General features: G+C 41.7%; 1 protein-coding gene across 1 annotated transcript in view; it reads left to right on the top strand.

Moving 5' to 3' along the window:
- LOC138642486 (N-acetyllactosaminide beta-1,6-N-acetylglucosaminyl-transferase-like) overlaps nucleotides 1-15,713 on the top strand; it is a 113,829-nt gene that overhangs the window by 74,091 nt on the left and 24,025 nt on the right. The window contains exon 2 of the mRNA XM_069730670.1: nucleotides 12,968-13,057. Coding sequence (XP_069586771.1) covers nucleotides 12,968-13,057 — 90 coding nt within the window. The remainder of the gene's footprint in view (nucleotides 1-12,967; nucleotides 13,058-15,713) is intronic.

Raw genomic sequence — 15,713 nt, 5'->3', positions numbered from 1 at the left:
CCACTCACTGCCGACTATGCTGCCCCATTGACTTGCATTGGGTTTCGTGTTTCGGTCGATCCCGACTTTACGTCATAATCGGGCGATTTCACTCGACCCGACTTTTGAGATAGTCGGGTTTCGCGAAACCCGGCTCGACTCTAAAAAGGTCAAGGTCGCTCAACTCTACTCAGGACAAATTGGACAACAACTTTTGGGGTCCAATTTGTCTTGTTACCCTTGTGAAAATAAAAACTTGGGGGCTAAAAATCTTTTTTGTGGAAAAAAAAAATATTTTTTATTTTCACGGCTCTGCATTATAAACTTCTGTGAAGCACTTGGGCATTCAAGGTTCTCACCACACATCTAGATAAGTTCCATGGGGGGTCTAGTTTCCAAAATGGGGTCACTTGTGGGGGATTTCTACTGTTTAGGCACATCAGGGGCTCTCCAAACGCGACATGGCGTCCGATCTCAATTCCAGCCAATTCTACATTGAAAAAGTAAAACGGCACTCTTTCTCTTCCAAGCTCTGCGGTGCGCCCAAACAGTGGTTTATCCCCACATATTGGGTATCGACGTACTCAGGAGAAATTGCACAACAACTTTAGTTGTCTAATTTCTCCTGTTACCCTTGTGAAAATAAAAATTTGTGGGCAAAAAGATAATTTTTGTAGAAAAAATGCAATTTTTTTTTCACGGCTCTACGTTATAAACTTCTGTGAAGCACATGGGGGTTCAAAGTGCTCGCCACACATCTAGATAAGTTCCTTAAGGGGTCTAGTTTCCAAAATGGTGTCACTTTTGGGGGGTTTCCACTGTTTAGGCACATCAGGGGCTCTCCAAACGCGACATGGCGTCCAATCTCAATTCCAGCCAATTCTACATTGAAAAAGTAAAACGGCGCTCCTTCTCTTCCAAGCTCTGCGGTGCGCCCTAACAGTGGTTTAGCCCCACATATTGGGTATCAGCGTACTCAGGAGAAATTGCACAATAACTTTTGTGGTCTAATTTCTCCTGTTACCCTTGTGAAAATAAAAATTTGTGGGCAAAAAGATCATTTTTGTAGAAAAAATGCGATTTTTTTTTTTCACGGCTCTACATTATAAACTTCTGTGAAGCACATGGGGGTTCAAAGTGCTCACCACACATCTAGATATGTTCCTTAAGGGGTCTAGTTTCCAAAATGGGGTCACTTGTGTGGGGTTTCCACTGTTTAGGCACATTAGAGACTCTCCAAACGCGACATGGCTTCCAATCTCAATTCCAGCCAATTCTACATTGAAAAAGTAAAACGGCGCTCCTTCACTTCCAAGCTCTGCGGTGCGCCCAAACAGTGGTTTACCCTCACATATGGGGTATCGACTTATTCAGGAGAAATCGCACAACAACTTTTGTGGTCTAATTTCTCCTGTTACCCTTGTGAAAATAAGAATTTGTGGGCGAAAAGATCATTTTTGTGTAAACAAAAGAGATTTTTTATTTTCACGGCTCTACGTTATAAACTTCTGTGAAGCACTTGGGGGTTCAAAGTGCTCACCACACATCTAGATAAGTTCCTTAAGGGGTCTAGTTTCCAAAATGGTGTCACTTGTGGGGAGTTTCCACTGTTTAGGCACATCAGGGGCTCTCTAAACGTGACATGGCGTCCGATCTCAATTCCAGCCAATTCTGCATTGAAAGTCAAACGGCGCTCCTTCACTTCTAAGTTCTGCGGTGCGCCCTAACAGTGGTTTACCCCCACATATGGGGTATTGGCGTATTCAGAAGAAATTGCATAACAAAATTTATGGTTACATTTCTGTTTTTACACTTGTGAAAATAAAAAAAATGGTTCTGAATTAAGATGTTTGCAAAAAAAAGTTAAATGTTCATTTTTTCCTTCCACATTGTTTCAGTTCCTGTGAAGCACGTAAAGGGTTAATAAACTTCTTGAATGTGGTTTTGAGAACCTTGAGGGGTGTAGTTTTTAGAATGGTGTCACACTTCATTATTTTCTATCATATAGACCCCTCAAAATGACTTCAAATGTGATGTGGTCCCTAAAAAAAAATGGTGTTGTAAAAATGAGAAATTGCTGGTCAACTTTTAACCCTTATAACTCCCTAACAAAAAAAAATTTTGTTTCCAAAATTGTGCTGATGTAAAGTAGACATGTGGGAAATGTTATTTATTAACTATTTTTCGTGACATATCTCTCTGATTTAAGGGCATAAAAATACAAAGTTTGAAAATTGCAAAATTTTAAAAATTTTCGCCATATTTCCGTTTTTTTTCATTTTTTTTCATAAATAATCGCAAGTAATATCGAAGAAATGTTACCACTAACATGAAGTACAATATGTCACGAAAAAATAATCTCAGAATCAGCGGGATCCGTTGAAGCGTTCCAGAGTTATAACCTCATAAAGTGACAGTGGTCAGAATTGCAAAAATTGGCCTGGTCATTAAGTACCAAATTGGCTCTGTCACTAAGGGGTTAAGCTGCGAAAACAGAAAAAACCCATCTGAGAATTTGCTACAATATTAGGAATGGCAAAATCTACAGTTTGATACATACTGAGAAAGAAAGAAAGCACTGGTGAACTCATCAATGCAAAAAGACCTGGGCGCCCACGGAAGGCAACAGTGGTGGATGATCGCAGAATAATCTCCATGGTGAAGAGAAATCCCTTCACAACAGCCAACCAAGTGAACAACACTCTCCAGGGGGTCGGCGTATCAATATCCAAATCTACCATAAAGAGAAGACTGCATGAAAGTAAATACAGAGGGTTCACTGAACGGTGCAAGCCACTCATAAGCATCAAGAATAAAAAGGCTAGACTGGACTTTGCTAAAAAACATCTAAAAAAGCCAGCACAGTTCTGGAAGAACATTCTTTGGACAGATGAAAACAAGATCAACCTCTACCAGAATGATGGAAAGAGAAAAGTATGGTGAAGGCGTGGTACAGCTCATGATCCAAAGCATACCACATCAACTGTAAAACACGGTGGAGGCAGTGTGATGGCTTGGGCATGCATGGCTGCCGGTGGCACTGGGTCACTAGTGTTTATTGATGGCGTGTCACAGGACAGAAGCAGCCGAATGAATTCTGAGGTATTCAGAGACATACTGTGTGCTCAGATCCAGCCAAATGCAGCCAAACTGATTGGTCGTCGTTTCATACTACAGATGGACAATGACCCAAAACATAAAGCCAAAGCAACCCAGGAGTTTATTAAAGCAAAGAAGTGCAATATTCTTGATTGGCCAAGTCAGTCACCTGATCTCCACCCAATTGAGCATGCATTTCACTTGTTAAAGACTAAACTTCAGACAGAAAGGCCCACAAACAAACAGCAACTGAAAACCACCGCAGTGAAGGCCTGGCAGAGCGTCAAAAATGAGGAAACACAGCGTCTGGTGATGTCCTTGTGTTCAAGATTTCAGGCAGTCATTGCCAACAAAGGGTTTTGAACCAAGTACTAGAAATGAACATTTTATTTAAAATTATTGAATCTGTCCAATTACTTTTGGTCCCTTTAAAAACAGGGTGGCACATGTTAAGGAGCTGAAACTCCTAAACCCTTCATTCAATTTTAATGTGGATACCCTCAAATGAAAGCTGAAAGTCTGAACTTCAACTGCATCTGAATTGTTTTGTTTAAAATTCATTGTGGTGATGTCTATAACCAAAATTAGAAAAATGTTGTCTCTGTCCAAATATATATGGACCTAACTGTATATATATATATACACTATATATATATATATATATATATATATATATATATATATATATATATATATATATATACACTGCTCCTCAAAAAAATAAAGGTAACACTTAAACAACAGAATAATAACTCCAAGTAAATAAAACTTCTGTGAAATCAAACTGTTTGACAATCAATTTCATATGCTGTTGTGCAAATGGAATAGACAACAGATGGAAATTATTGGCAATTTTCAGGACACACACAATAAAGGAGTGGTTCTGCAGGTGGGGACCAAAGACCACATCTCAGTACCAATGCTTTCTGGCTGATGTTTTGGTCACTTTTGAATGTTGGTTGTGCTTTCACACTCGTGGTAGCATGAGACGGACTCTACAACCCACATAAGTGGCTCAGGTAGTGCAGCTCATCCAGGATGGTACATCAATGTGAGCTGTGGCAAGAAGGTTTGCTGTGTCTGTCAGCGTAGTGTCCAGAGGCTGGAGGCACTACCAGGACAGGCCAGTACACCAGGAGACATGGAGGGGGCTGTACGAGGGCAACAATGCAGCAGCAGGACCGCTACCTCAGCCTTTGTGCAAGGAGGAACAGGAGAAGCACTGCCAGAGCCCTGCAAAATGACCTCCAGTAGGCCACAAATGTGCATGTGTCTGCACAAACAGTTAGAAACCGACTCCATGAGAATGGTCTGAGTGCCCGATGTCCACTGATGTGGATTGTGCTCACAGCCCAACACCGTGCAGGACTCTTGGCATTTGCCACAGAACACCAGGATTGGCAAATTCAATGTCTGGAGTCTGGAGACGCCAAGGAGAGCGTTCTTCTGCCTGCAACATCCTTCAGCATGACCAGCTTGGCAGTGGGTCAGTAATGGTGTGAGGTAGCATTTCTTTGGAGGGCCGCACAGCCCTCCCTGTGCTCGCCAGAAGTAGCCTGACTGCCATTAGGTACCGAGATGAGATCCTCAGACCCCTTGTGAGAACATGTGCTGGTGCGGTTGACCCTGGGTTCCTCCTAATGCAGGACAATGCCAGACCTCATGTGGCTGGAGTGTGTCAGCAGTTCCAGCAAGATTAAGGCATTGAAGCTATGGACTGGCCCACCCGTTCCCCAGACCTGAATCCGATTGAACACATCTAGGACATCATGTCTCGCACCATCATCCAACATCACGTTGCACCACAGACTGTCCAGGAGTTGGAGGATGCTTTAGTCCAGGTCTGGGAGGAGATCCCTCAGGAGACCATCCGCCGCCTCATCAGGAGCATGCCCAGGCATTGTAAGGAGGTCATACAGGCACGTGGAGGCCACACACACTACTGAGCATCATTTCCTTGTCTTTAGGCATTTCCACTGACATTGGATCAGCTTGTAACTTCATTTTCCACTTTGATTTTGGGCATCATTTAAATTCCAGACCTCCATGGGATATTAGTTGTGATTTACTTTGATCATTTTTAGGTTTTATTGTTCTCAACACATTCCACTATGTAATGAATAGTGATGAGCGAGTGTACTCATTGCTCGGGTTTTCCCGAGTATGCTCGGGTGACCTCTCGAGTATTTATGACTGCTCGGAGATTTAGTTTTCATCACGGCAGCTTAATGATTTACAGCTACTAGCCTGCTTGATTACATGTGAGAGTTCCCTAGAAACCAGGCAACCCCCAGATGCACTCAGCCTGGCTAGTAGCTGTAAATCATTCAGCTGCCGCTACGATAACTAAATCTCCGAGCAGTCGTAAATACTCGGAGGTCACCGAGGGTGCTCGGGAAAATCCAAGCAACGAGTACACTCGCTCATCACTAGTAATGAATAAAGATTTACAACTGGAATATTCCATTCAGTGATTTCTAGGATGTGGGATTTTAGTATTTCCTTTTTTTTTTTGAGCAGTGTATATATATTTATTTAGGCACACACATATGTATATATACAGTGAATGAAATTATTTGATCCCTTGCTGATTTTGTAAGCTTTTCCACTGACAAAGACATGAACAGGCTATAATTTTAAAGGTAGGTTAATTTTAACTTTAAGAGATAGAATATCAAAAATAAAATCCAGAAAATCACATTGTATTATTTATATAAATGTATTTGCATTTTGCAGTGAGAAATAAGTATTTGATTCCTCCGGCAAACAGGACCTAATACTTGGTGGCAAAACCCTTGCTGGCATGAAGGTTGTGCACATGTCAGGAGGAATTTTGGTCCACTCCTCTATGCAGATCATGTCTAAATCATTAAGATTTTGAGGCTATCGCTTGACCACTCGGGGCTTCAACTCCCTCCATAAGTTTTCTGTAGGATTAAGGTCTGGAGACTGGCTAGGCCACTCCATGACCTTAATGTGCTTCTCTTTGAGCCACTCCTTTATTGCCTTGGCTGTATGTTTTGGGTCATTGTCTTGCTGGAAGATCCAGCCACGACGCATTTTTAATGTCCCGGCGGAGGGAAGGAGGTTGTCACTCAGGATTTTACGGTACATGGCTCCACCCATTCTCCCATTGATGCGGTGAATTAGTCTTGTGTCCTTAGCAGAGAAACACCCCCAAAACATATTGTTTCCACCTCCGTGCTTGACAGTGGGGAGAGTGTTCTTTGGGTCATAGGCAGCATTTCTCTTCCTCCTAACACAGCGAGTTGGGTTAATACCAAAGACCTCAATTTTTGTTTCATCTGACCACAGCACTTTCTCCCTTTCACTCACAGAATCATCCAGGTGTTCACTGGCAAATTTCAGATGGGCCTGCTCATATGCTTTCTTGAGTTGGGGGAACTTGTAGGCACTGTAGTATTTTAAACCTTTATGGCGTAATGTGTTACCAATGGTTTTCTTGGTGACTGTGTTCCTAGCTGCCTTGAGATTATTAACAAGTTCCCCTTGTGTAGTTTTAGGCTGATCTCTCACCTTCCTCATGATTAAGGATACCCCACGAAGTGAGATTTTGCATGATGCCCCAGATCTATGTTGACTGACAGTCATTTTGTATTTCTTCCATTTTCTTACTATTGCACCAACAGTTGTCTCCTTCTCACCCAGTGTCTTACTTATTTTTTTGTAGCCCATTCCAGCTTTGTGCAGGTCTATGATCTTGTCCCTGACATGCTTATAAAGCTCTTTGGTCTTGCCCATGTTGTAGAAGTTAGAGTCTGACTGACTAATTGAGTCTGTGGGCTGGAGTCTTTTATAAAGGTGACTATGTAAGACAGCTGTCTTTAATGCTGGTAACAAGTTGATTAGGAGAGTCTAATCAGTCTGTAGGAGCCAGAACTCTTAATTTTTGGTAGGGGATCAAATACTTATTTTTCTCTGCAAATGCAAATAAATTTATGTAACTTATACAATGTAATTTTCTGGATTTTATTTTTGATATTCTATCTCTCAATGTAAAAATTAACCTACCCTTAAAATTATAGACTGTTCATGTCAGTGGGCAAACTTACAAAATCAGCAAGGGATCAAATAAATATTTCCTTCACTGTATATATACACTCACAGAAATTACATTAAAAAGTGACGTTTACAAACATTAGCTGAGGTCCTATAATACAATATCCTGTTCTACACTCCAGTTTGTGAGAATAAGATAATTTTCCATTTTCTTACATCACCAAAGCAAGCTTTGCGCAAAAATACAAAAAGCAAGGAACTCACAATCTAATTTCAACTGCGATGCATTTACACAATTATTCAATTTTCTATAAAAATTCACAAATCCCATACATTTAAAATATATCTGAGCTTCATAATGACATAGTTAATAAGGGAGTAAAAAGACACAAGTCTGTCGATCCAACCTTTAATCCGAAAGTGTTGATTCAAAGGAAAGCAAAAATCCCATGAGGCAGATGATAATTGTCCCAACTGGGGGAAAATATATTTTTCGACTCCAAATACAGCAGTCAGACTATTTCACTGTATCCATATCCCTTCACCAGAATTCTAGTGCCCATAACATGTAATATTATGTTTTTCTACAAAGGCACCCAGGTCCTACTTGAAGTTTTTCAATGAATCATCCATCACAACAATATCTACCAGAAGGTTCCATAATCTCACTGCTCTTATAGTTAAGAATTCCAGACTGTGATGATGGTAATACTTTCTTTCCTCAAGATATTGAGGATTCCCCCTTGTAAAAAGATAATTACATACAGTCCATTCATTTTTTGTACATGTAATATGATTATGCTCCTATGCTGTCTTTTTCCAAACTGAATCATTCCTAGTTTGTTAACCTGTCGTGATTCTGCAGTCCACCAATTCCCTTGATAACCCTAGTTCTCCTTTTCTACCTGGACCTGAATCCCATGTTGTTATTTACTTTGGCAACAGTTGCCTGGCACTGATTGCTAAAGTTGAGACGATTGCTTAGGCTACTTTCACACATCAGTTTTGTGCCATCAGGCTCAATCTGGCGTATTTTGAAAAAACGGATCCTGCAAAAGTTGACGTGATCAGTTTTTTTCTCATAGACTTGTATTAGCGGCGGATTGTGATGGGTGGCCTCACGTTTCATCCGTTTTTCGCTGGATTCGTCGAAAATTGTTTTTCCGGCAGCTGGAGAAAACGAGCATAGTAATGTTTTTGTGTCAGTCGAAAAAAAGGACAGCGATGAATCCGGCGCCACCTGGTGTTTGCTAGAATGGAAGCCTATGGCGCCGGATCCGTCAAATGAAGGAATCCAGCGATGGATTCCTTTTTTTTAAACTGAGCATGAGCATGCTCTAATTATTTTAGGGTATGTGCATTAGCATTTTACATTCTGGCATCTCTCTCTCCTCCCCAGGATTCAAATAGCCAGATCACCTAGTCGGATCCACCAAAAAAACAGATCTGTCGAATCAGTTTTTGACAATTTGCGACTGATCCGTTTTTTCCAAAATACGAAGGATTGAGCCTGACGACACAAAACTGATGTGTGAAAGTAGCCTTATACTATATACTGCAACACTATGTATTGCAGTATATAGTAAAAATCCTATGAAGCTTAGCCTGTGGCTGATCTGCACAAGAGTACCAAGATAGCAGCAGATTCTTCAGCAGGTAACTAGTGATGGGCAAACACATGGATGTTTAGGTCCCGCCAATAATTTAAAAAAAGTTTGGTTCGGGTATTAGAACAGTACCCAAACCAGAACCTGAACCCAGACCTCATTCAAATAAAAGGGGTGCTCGAACATCTGTTGTTTGCCATGCTGTCATCTGTGTGACAGCACGGCAAACACGGGCTCTGATAGGTGGTAATATTGTTACTGATGCTCAGAGCGCTGTGGTTCCCACACTGTCAGGTGACAGCATGTGAGCCATCAGCTGTGACAGGCTGTAAAAATGTTACTGCTGGACACAGGCATTGGTTGATGAGAAAGTACTACTATCATCAGCGTATGCCTGCTATTGCTGATAGCAGCGAGAGCAGGCGAGGCTGAGGAGAGTATTCATCAGCCGGCGCCAGTGCTATAAATAAATTAGTTAATTAAAAAATGACTTGGGGTTTCTTCTCTTCTTGGTAAAAATAATTGGATGGATGAGCCATTTCTAGGTGTGCTGAGAGCTGATATTTTTATTCTGGAGGTGGACAAAAATAGCCATGGCCCCTATGATAGCCCCTAGGCTATTAATATCAGTCTGCAGCTGTCTGTTTAGCCTTCACTGGTTATTGAATACAGGGGGGACCCACATCATTTTTTGAGGGGTTTCACCTATAATAACCAGCAAAGAATAAGCAAACAGCTGGGAGCTGATATTAATAGCCTGGGAACTTTTATGAATATTGGCCTGTTCCAGAATGTTAGGATCAGCCATCGGCTTTCCCTCAGCTTTGTATAACAGTTACAGGGGACCCCACACCATTTATTTCATTTACTTTTTATTTATTAAGTACAGTAAAATACACACCCAAAGTAACCTTAGTTCACAGGCTCCAGATGTTCCAGCAGCTGGAAACTTCAGTAACCTTAAAAGGTCCCTCAAATTTTCCCATGAGGTTTCAGAGTCTCGCAGCTGCCAGGAAAACCGGTGGTTGTGAACTCTGGTAACCTGAGGTTATCTGAGTTCAAGCCATCAAATCCCACGGTAGCTACAGTGCCATACTGTTGAATGTTGGAGTGTCAAGTGCTGAACTTGCGGACGTTGTTCGGTCTGACACTGGCACTTGCAAAGCAAGAGAAACATCTGTTATGAACTCATGTGACCTTACTCTTCTTGTTAATAAATAAAAACAATTATCATTAAAAATTGTGTGCGAGTTCCCCATAATTTTCAAAATCAGCAGAGGGAAAGTCAACTGCTGGGGGCTGATGTTAATATTCTGAGCAGGAGACAATATCCATAAAGGTTCCCATGCTATTAATATCAGTTTATACAGTAGCTCTTTTTTTTAGTCTTTACTGGTTATTATAGTGGAGACTCTCCCCAAAAAATTATTTGGGGTCCCCCTATGCTCAATACCCAGCAAAGGCTAGACAGACAGCTGGGGGCTGTTATTATTAGCCTAGGAAAGAGCCATGGAGAATGACCCCCTCCCAGAATAAAACATCAGCCCTCAGCCACCACAAAAATGGTGCATCCATAAGATAAACCAAATCTGGCTTTTAGCCTTGCTCTTCCCACTTGCCCTGTGGTGGTAGCAAGTGGGGTAATAGGGTTGGGGTTAATGTCAGCTTTGTGTTGCCAGCTGACATGAAGCCCAGGGGTGTTATGATCTGGTGGTTTAGGAGCAACATGGGACGAGCTCTGAAGTAGCCGTGGGATGCTCCTAACACTCCCTAGGCACCTCGTCACAGCCTGAGAACTAACTACCCCTAAAGATAGAAACAGGAAAACTATCTTGCCTCAGAGAAAATCCCCAAAGGATAGATAGCCCCCCACAAGTAATGACTGTGAGTGGAGAGGGAAAAGACATACACAGAATGAAACCAGGATGAGCACAGGAGGCCAGTCTAGCTAGATAGATAGGACAGGATGGAATACTGTGCGGTCAGTATTACAAAAATCTCCACACCTGACTAAAGGTGTGGAGGGTAAATCTGCTTCCCAGAGCTTCCAGCAACACTGAATTAATTCATACTGAAAAGCTGGACAAACATAAAAAGCACAGAACGGATAAGTCCACAACCTGTGGACAGAAAAGAGCAAGCAAGGACTTAGCTTTGCTGAACTGGTCAGGATAACAGGGAAATCCAAAGAGATGTGAATCCAACCAGGAACCATTGACAAGTGGCACAAGCTGAAGGAAAGAGCCAGGCTAATTAGCCGAGCAGAATAGACAATCAGTGGAAGCAGCTGCTGACAGCTAAATCCAAGGAGCAGCCATTCCACTTTAAACCACCGGAGGGAGCCCAAGAGCAGAACTCACAAAAGTGCCACTTACAACCACCGGAGGGAGCCCAAGAGCGGAATTCACAACACAGGGGTTAGTAATGGAGAGGCATCTATAAGACGCCCCCATTACTAACCCCATAGTAAGTTTTGAAATCAACACACAGCAAGAATAAAAATCCTTTATTTGAAATAAACACTGACTGCTTTATTTGAAATAAAAAGAAAAAAGTTAAGTTATACTTACCTTTATGCCTAATCCATTGATGCCCATGTCCCCGGTAAATATTCCTTACCTGTTCCACAAGAACATAATCCAGTTGTTTCATTATAAATCTACCTCTGCTACATCTAGATGCCATGCTGAATATTGGCATGATGCGAGAGTTCAGCCTGGTAGCTAGCAGAGACACTGAACTGCACACAATAGCACAACATCAGTGTCTCATGATGAAGTGAATAAGGTGAGTGGAGTTCATAGTCAATTAACTCTGCTCACCTCACTGATGTCACCACTAGGGCATGCAAACTTTCTCATGCTAGTGGTGACATCAGTGAGGTGAATGGAGTTAATTGGCTAAGAAGCCGGACATAGTGCCAGAATTGATGCCTCTAATAGATGCTCCTTTTCTAGAGTGACTGTGAACTGCTATTTTTAGGCTGGGGAGGGTCAAAATACATGGCCCTTTCCCAGTCTGAGAATACCAGCACCCACATGTTGGCATGTGGTCAGAGTAGGGTGCTCGAATTTTTCATGTTATCTCTAGCATTGTTTTTGCCATCTATACATGCTATCTTTTAGCTGTTGCATTTTTCTTACATCCTTTTATCAATATACTGTGTTTACTTATAGTATGTTTCTGTATATTTAATACTTTAATAAATGACTTTTGCATATTTATTTCTATACCTCTATTTTTTCGGCACAGACCTTTGGTCAATGACTATTCCATTATTGAGTATGATCTTTTAGATCTAGTTTTACTTATTATCATTAGACAGGTCTGGTGCGTCTAAGGCAGTTTTAAGTTTATATGGTTTGGCCTAGAGGTATGCCCCCTGTTGGCCGAGAGGGCACTATTGTTTAGGTGTTTTGTCTGCTTTAGCTTGTCTTGTTGTCAAAAATGGAGGTGGACCCAATAAAATTTTTTACAAATCTATTTATTTAAATAATTTTAAAAAATGGCGTTGGACATCTCTATTCTTGATAACCAGCCACGATAAAGCTGACAACGGTGGGTTGCAGTCCTAAGCTGTCAGTTTTGCCTGCACTGGTTGCCAAAAATAGAAGAGACCCCACTTCATTTTTTGCTATCAGCGACAGCAGGAGTACACTGATGAGAATAGCACTTTTTCATCATCTGACGCCTGTGACCGGCAGTAACCTTTTTACTGTTGTCTCACATGCTATTTTCTGACAACATGGGAACTGCAGTGCTCTGACAGGCAGGTAACTAACTTATCGCAGTTGACAGCATGGGAAACAGCCAATGTTCGGGCTACCGAACGCCAAACAGTATAACACTGACTTCCTGGAGAAGTCCGTGTTTGGGGTTTGTCCACTGACACTAGGTGTCTGGTACGGACCCCGAACTTTACTGTTCAGGTAAACCCATCTACAGGTAACCAATCAAGGTCCTGAAATTCTGTTGCATAACCACGGCACAATTTCCATTAAAACATCACTGTTAGAGATTCACCTTGTTAACTTAATTTAGTTAAAGTAAACACATTAATTTAACTTTTACAGCTCAGCTCCAGCCCCTGCTGTAAGACACAGATGTGGACTGTGACAAATAGTTGGCATCTACAGCGTTACTCTCTATCACATGAAATAATTTTTGCTCTGAAAAAGGAAATTCCTTCCTCACACATTTAATTTATATGCACTGGTGATTTACTCTTCCTGAGACAATGTTCTACTTTCCTTTTCCAACAGATTTTCCAGGGTCCATGCCAGACGCTAAATGGGAAGGTAATCTCAGAGCGATAAAGTGGAGCGATGACAGTAGTCACGATGGTTGCCATGGTAATGTTCTTTCATTGTTATTACAGTAGTTTGAAAGTCAAAGATAACAGGACACTTGATACTAAAGCAGAACAGGATATCACTGATCCTCCGGGTGGAGCAGTGGCTTCTTTTTGAAATGCCTATTTAAAATTTCAGCTACCGATGTGCACCTGCTGGTGCGATGCTGATTGACAACTGTCTTCCATTACAATATTACATTGGTCATCACTCAATTTCTTAAAAAGTCATTATTGCTTTATAACTGATAAAACTCCAGGACAATAAAATGTGATTATTATATTGTCTTTTTATGGTAATATTTAATTTTTGGGCTTTACGATACGATACGATACGATACACTTTATTGATCCCGGGGGAAATTACGGTATTACAGCAGCAATTCAAACAGCAATACATAAAATATTGGGACACAAATCTTGCACAAGTATACCAACATTGCATAACAAATAACTGTGGGTAGTTCAGGTATATTAGTCACTGTTATTTGACATTAGTACACCAGCAATCAGTCATTGTTGTATACCACCCTTAGGAAATTATTATGCATCCTCATATCAGTAGGTACAAACGATTTCCTGAATTTCTCCTTCTTACACCTTAGTAGGATTAAGGGTATGTGCACACGTTCAGGTTTTTTTGCAATTTTTTTTGCAATTTTCCATGATAAAAATGCGATAAAACCGCATTAGAAACCGCAGACATATGCATCCTATCATTTAGAATGCATTCTGCAATTTTTGTGCACATGATGCGTTTTTTACTGCGAAAAAACCGCATCACAGTAAAAAAAAAAGCAGCATGTTCATTAATTTTGCGGATTTTCTGCGTTTTTCCCGCTATTCTATGCATTTGGAAAAAACGCACAAAAAACGCACCAAAAACGCGTCAAAGGCCGATTTCACACTAGCGTTTTTCTGATCTGCGGAGGGCTGCGGACTTCCTCCATGAAGCCCTGCCCTCGGCCGCACCTCCGCCGCTATCTCCGCCTACTTCTGCATGCGGCCCGCATGCGGCCTGCGTACCTATCTTTAACATTAGGTACGCAGGTCGTGCGGCTGTATGCGGATGCTTCCGCATGCGTCGTTTTGACGGTACGGCAACCAGCGTAGGACGCAGCTGGTAGCAATTTTTTTTTCTCCGCATCGTCAAAACGACGCATGCGGAAGCATCCGCATACAGCCGCATGCCTAATGTTAAAGATAGGTACGTGGGCCGCATGCAGAAGTAGGCGGAGATAGCGGCGGAGGTGCGGCCGAGGGCGGGGCTTCACGGAGGAAGTCCGCAGCCCTCCGCAGATCAGAAAAACGCTAGTGTGAAACTAGCCAAAACGCATGAAAAATGCGGTAAAATCGCGGTAAAAACGCATGCGGATTTCTGGCAGAAATGTCCGTTTTTTGTCAGGAAAATTTCTTCAAGAAATCCTGACGTGTGCACATACCCTAAGGGGCTGCTGAATGTGCTCTTCTGCTTCAAGAACAGCTCGTAAAGTGGGTGTGTTTTATTGATCATTATAGCCCTACCCTTCTTCTGAATTCTATCCTCCAATACCTCCTCAAAAGGGTCCAGATGGAGGCCAGCAGCCGCACTTGCCTTCTTGATAAGTTTGTTGAGTTTATTAGCTTCAGATACTTGCACACTACTGCCCCAGCATACAGGGCTGCCACTAGAAATTTTGGGGCCCCATACTGGCAAAATTTTCGGGGCCCCCTTTAAACTCCGCCCAGGCTCCACCCCAGCCCCGCCTCCAGGCTCCACCCCACAAACTGTCCACAGTCCCACCGCTCTCTCTTGGAAAATCTCCACTTCTCACCTATCACACATTCACAGTTCCCATCACCAGATTGCACATATAGCCGGCAGCTTTTGTTTTGGCCAAAATTTTTTTAAGCCACCACCATAACACGGTAGACACTTTTGGCCGGGCCCTACTCTACTGTAACCTATTAAATATTTGTTAAAATATGCAATACAATTTAGGTATATTTTTATTTATTTTTCAATTTTTAAAATGACCTATAATACTACATACAAGGAACAAATACCACAGCACTATGACCAGATGACATAATACCAACACAGTGATCGAATAATATAAAATACAAGGAACAAATACCGCTACACCATGACCAGACCACATATTACCACCAATGACTGAATACTACAATACTGATCAGTAATAAAAAAAAAAAACCCACAATACTATCACCATCAGTGCCATTATGCACAGGAGATCTGTAATTAGTAAGCAGTGTCTGTGTACAGGTAATACAGTGATCACCGGTGACATTACACACAGGAGCTCCGTATATAATGTATAGGTAATACAGTGATCACTGGTGACATTGTACACAGGACCTCTGTATATAGTATACAGTGTATAGTGTCAGTGTATAAGTAACACTGACTCACCAGTGACGTCCCTAGGTGAAGTCCTTCATCTTTCATCCAGCACAGACCGCCATCACTTCATCCAGCCAGGACTCGTCTCTGCAGGAAATGAAACAGTTATCTCGAGTTCCGCTTGTAGAATACATTACTTAATTTTCCCAACTTCTACATTACACCACATGAAGAAGGCAACATAGTATCACTCTAGACAGTAACAGGACCGCCCCCCTATTTAAAACAGTATACTCAAAAAATAAAATAAATA

This window comes from Ranitomeya imitator, chromosome 6, assembly GCF_032444005.1.
Source record: "Ranitomeya imitator isolate aRanImi1 chromosome 6, aRanImi1.pri, whole genome shotgun sequence".
Lineage (NCBI taxonomy): Eukaryota > Metazoa > Chordata > Amphibia > Anura > Dendrobatidae > Ranitomeya > Ranitomeya imitator.
Note: the sequence above shows the minus strand (reverse complement) of the source record. Positions and strands in the feature narration are given on the sequence as shown.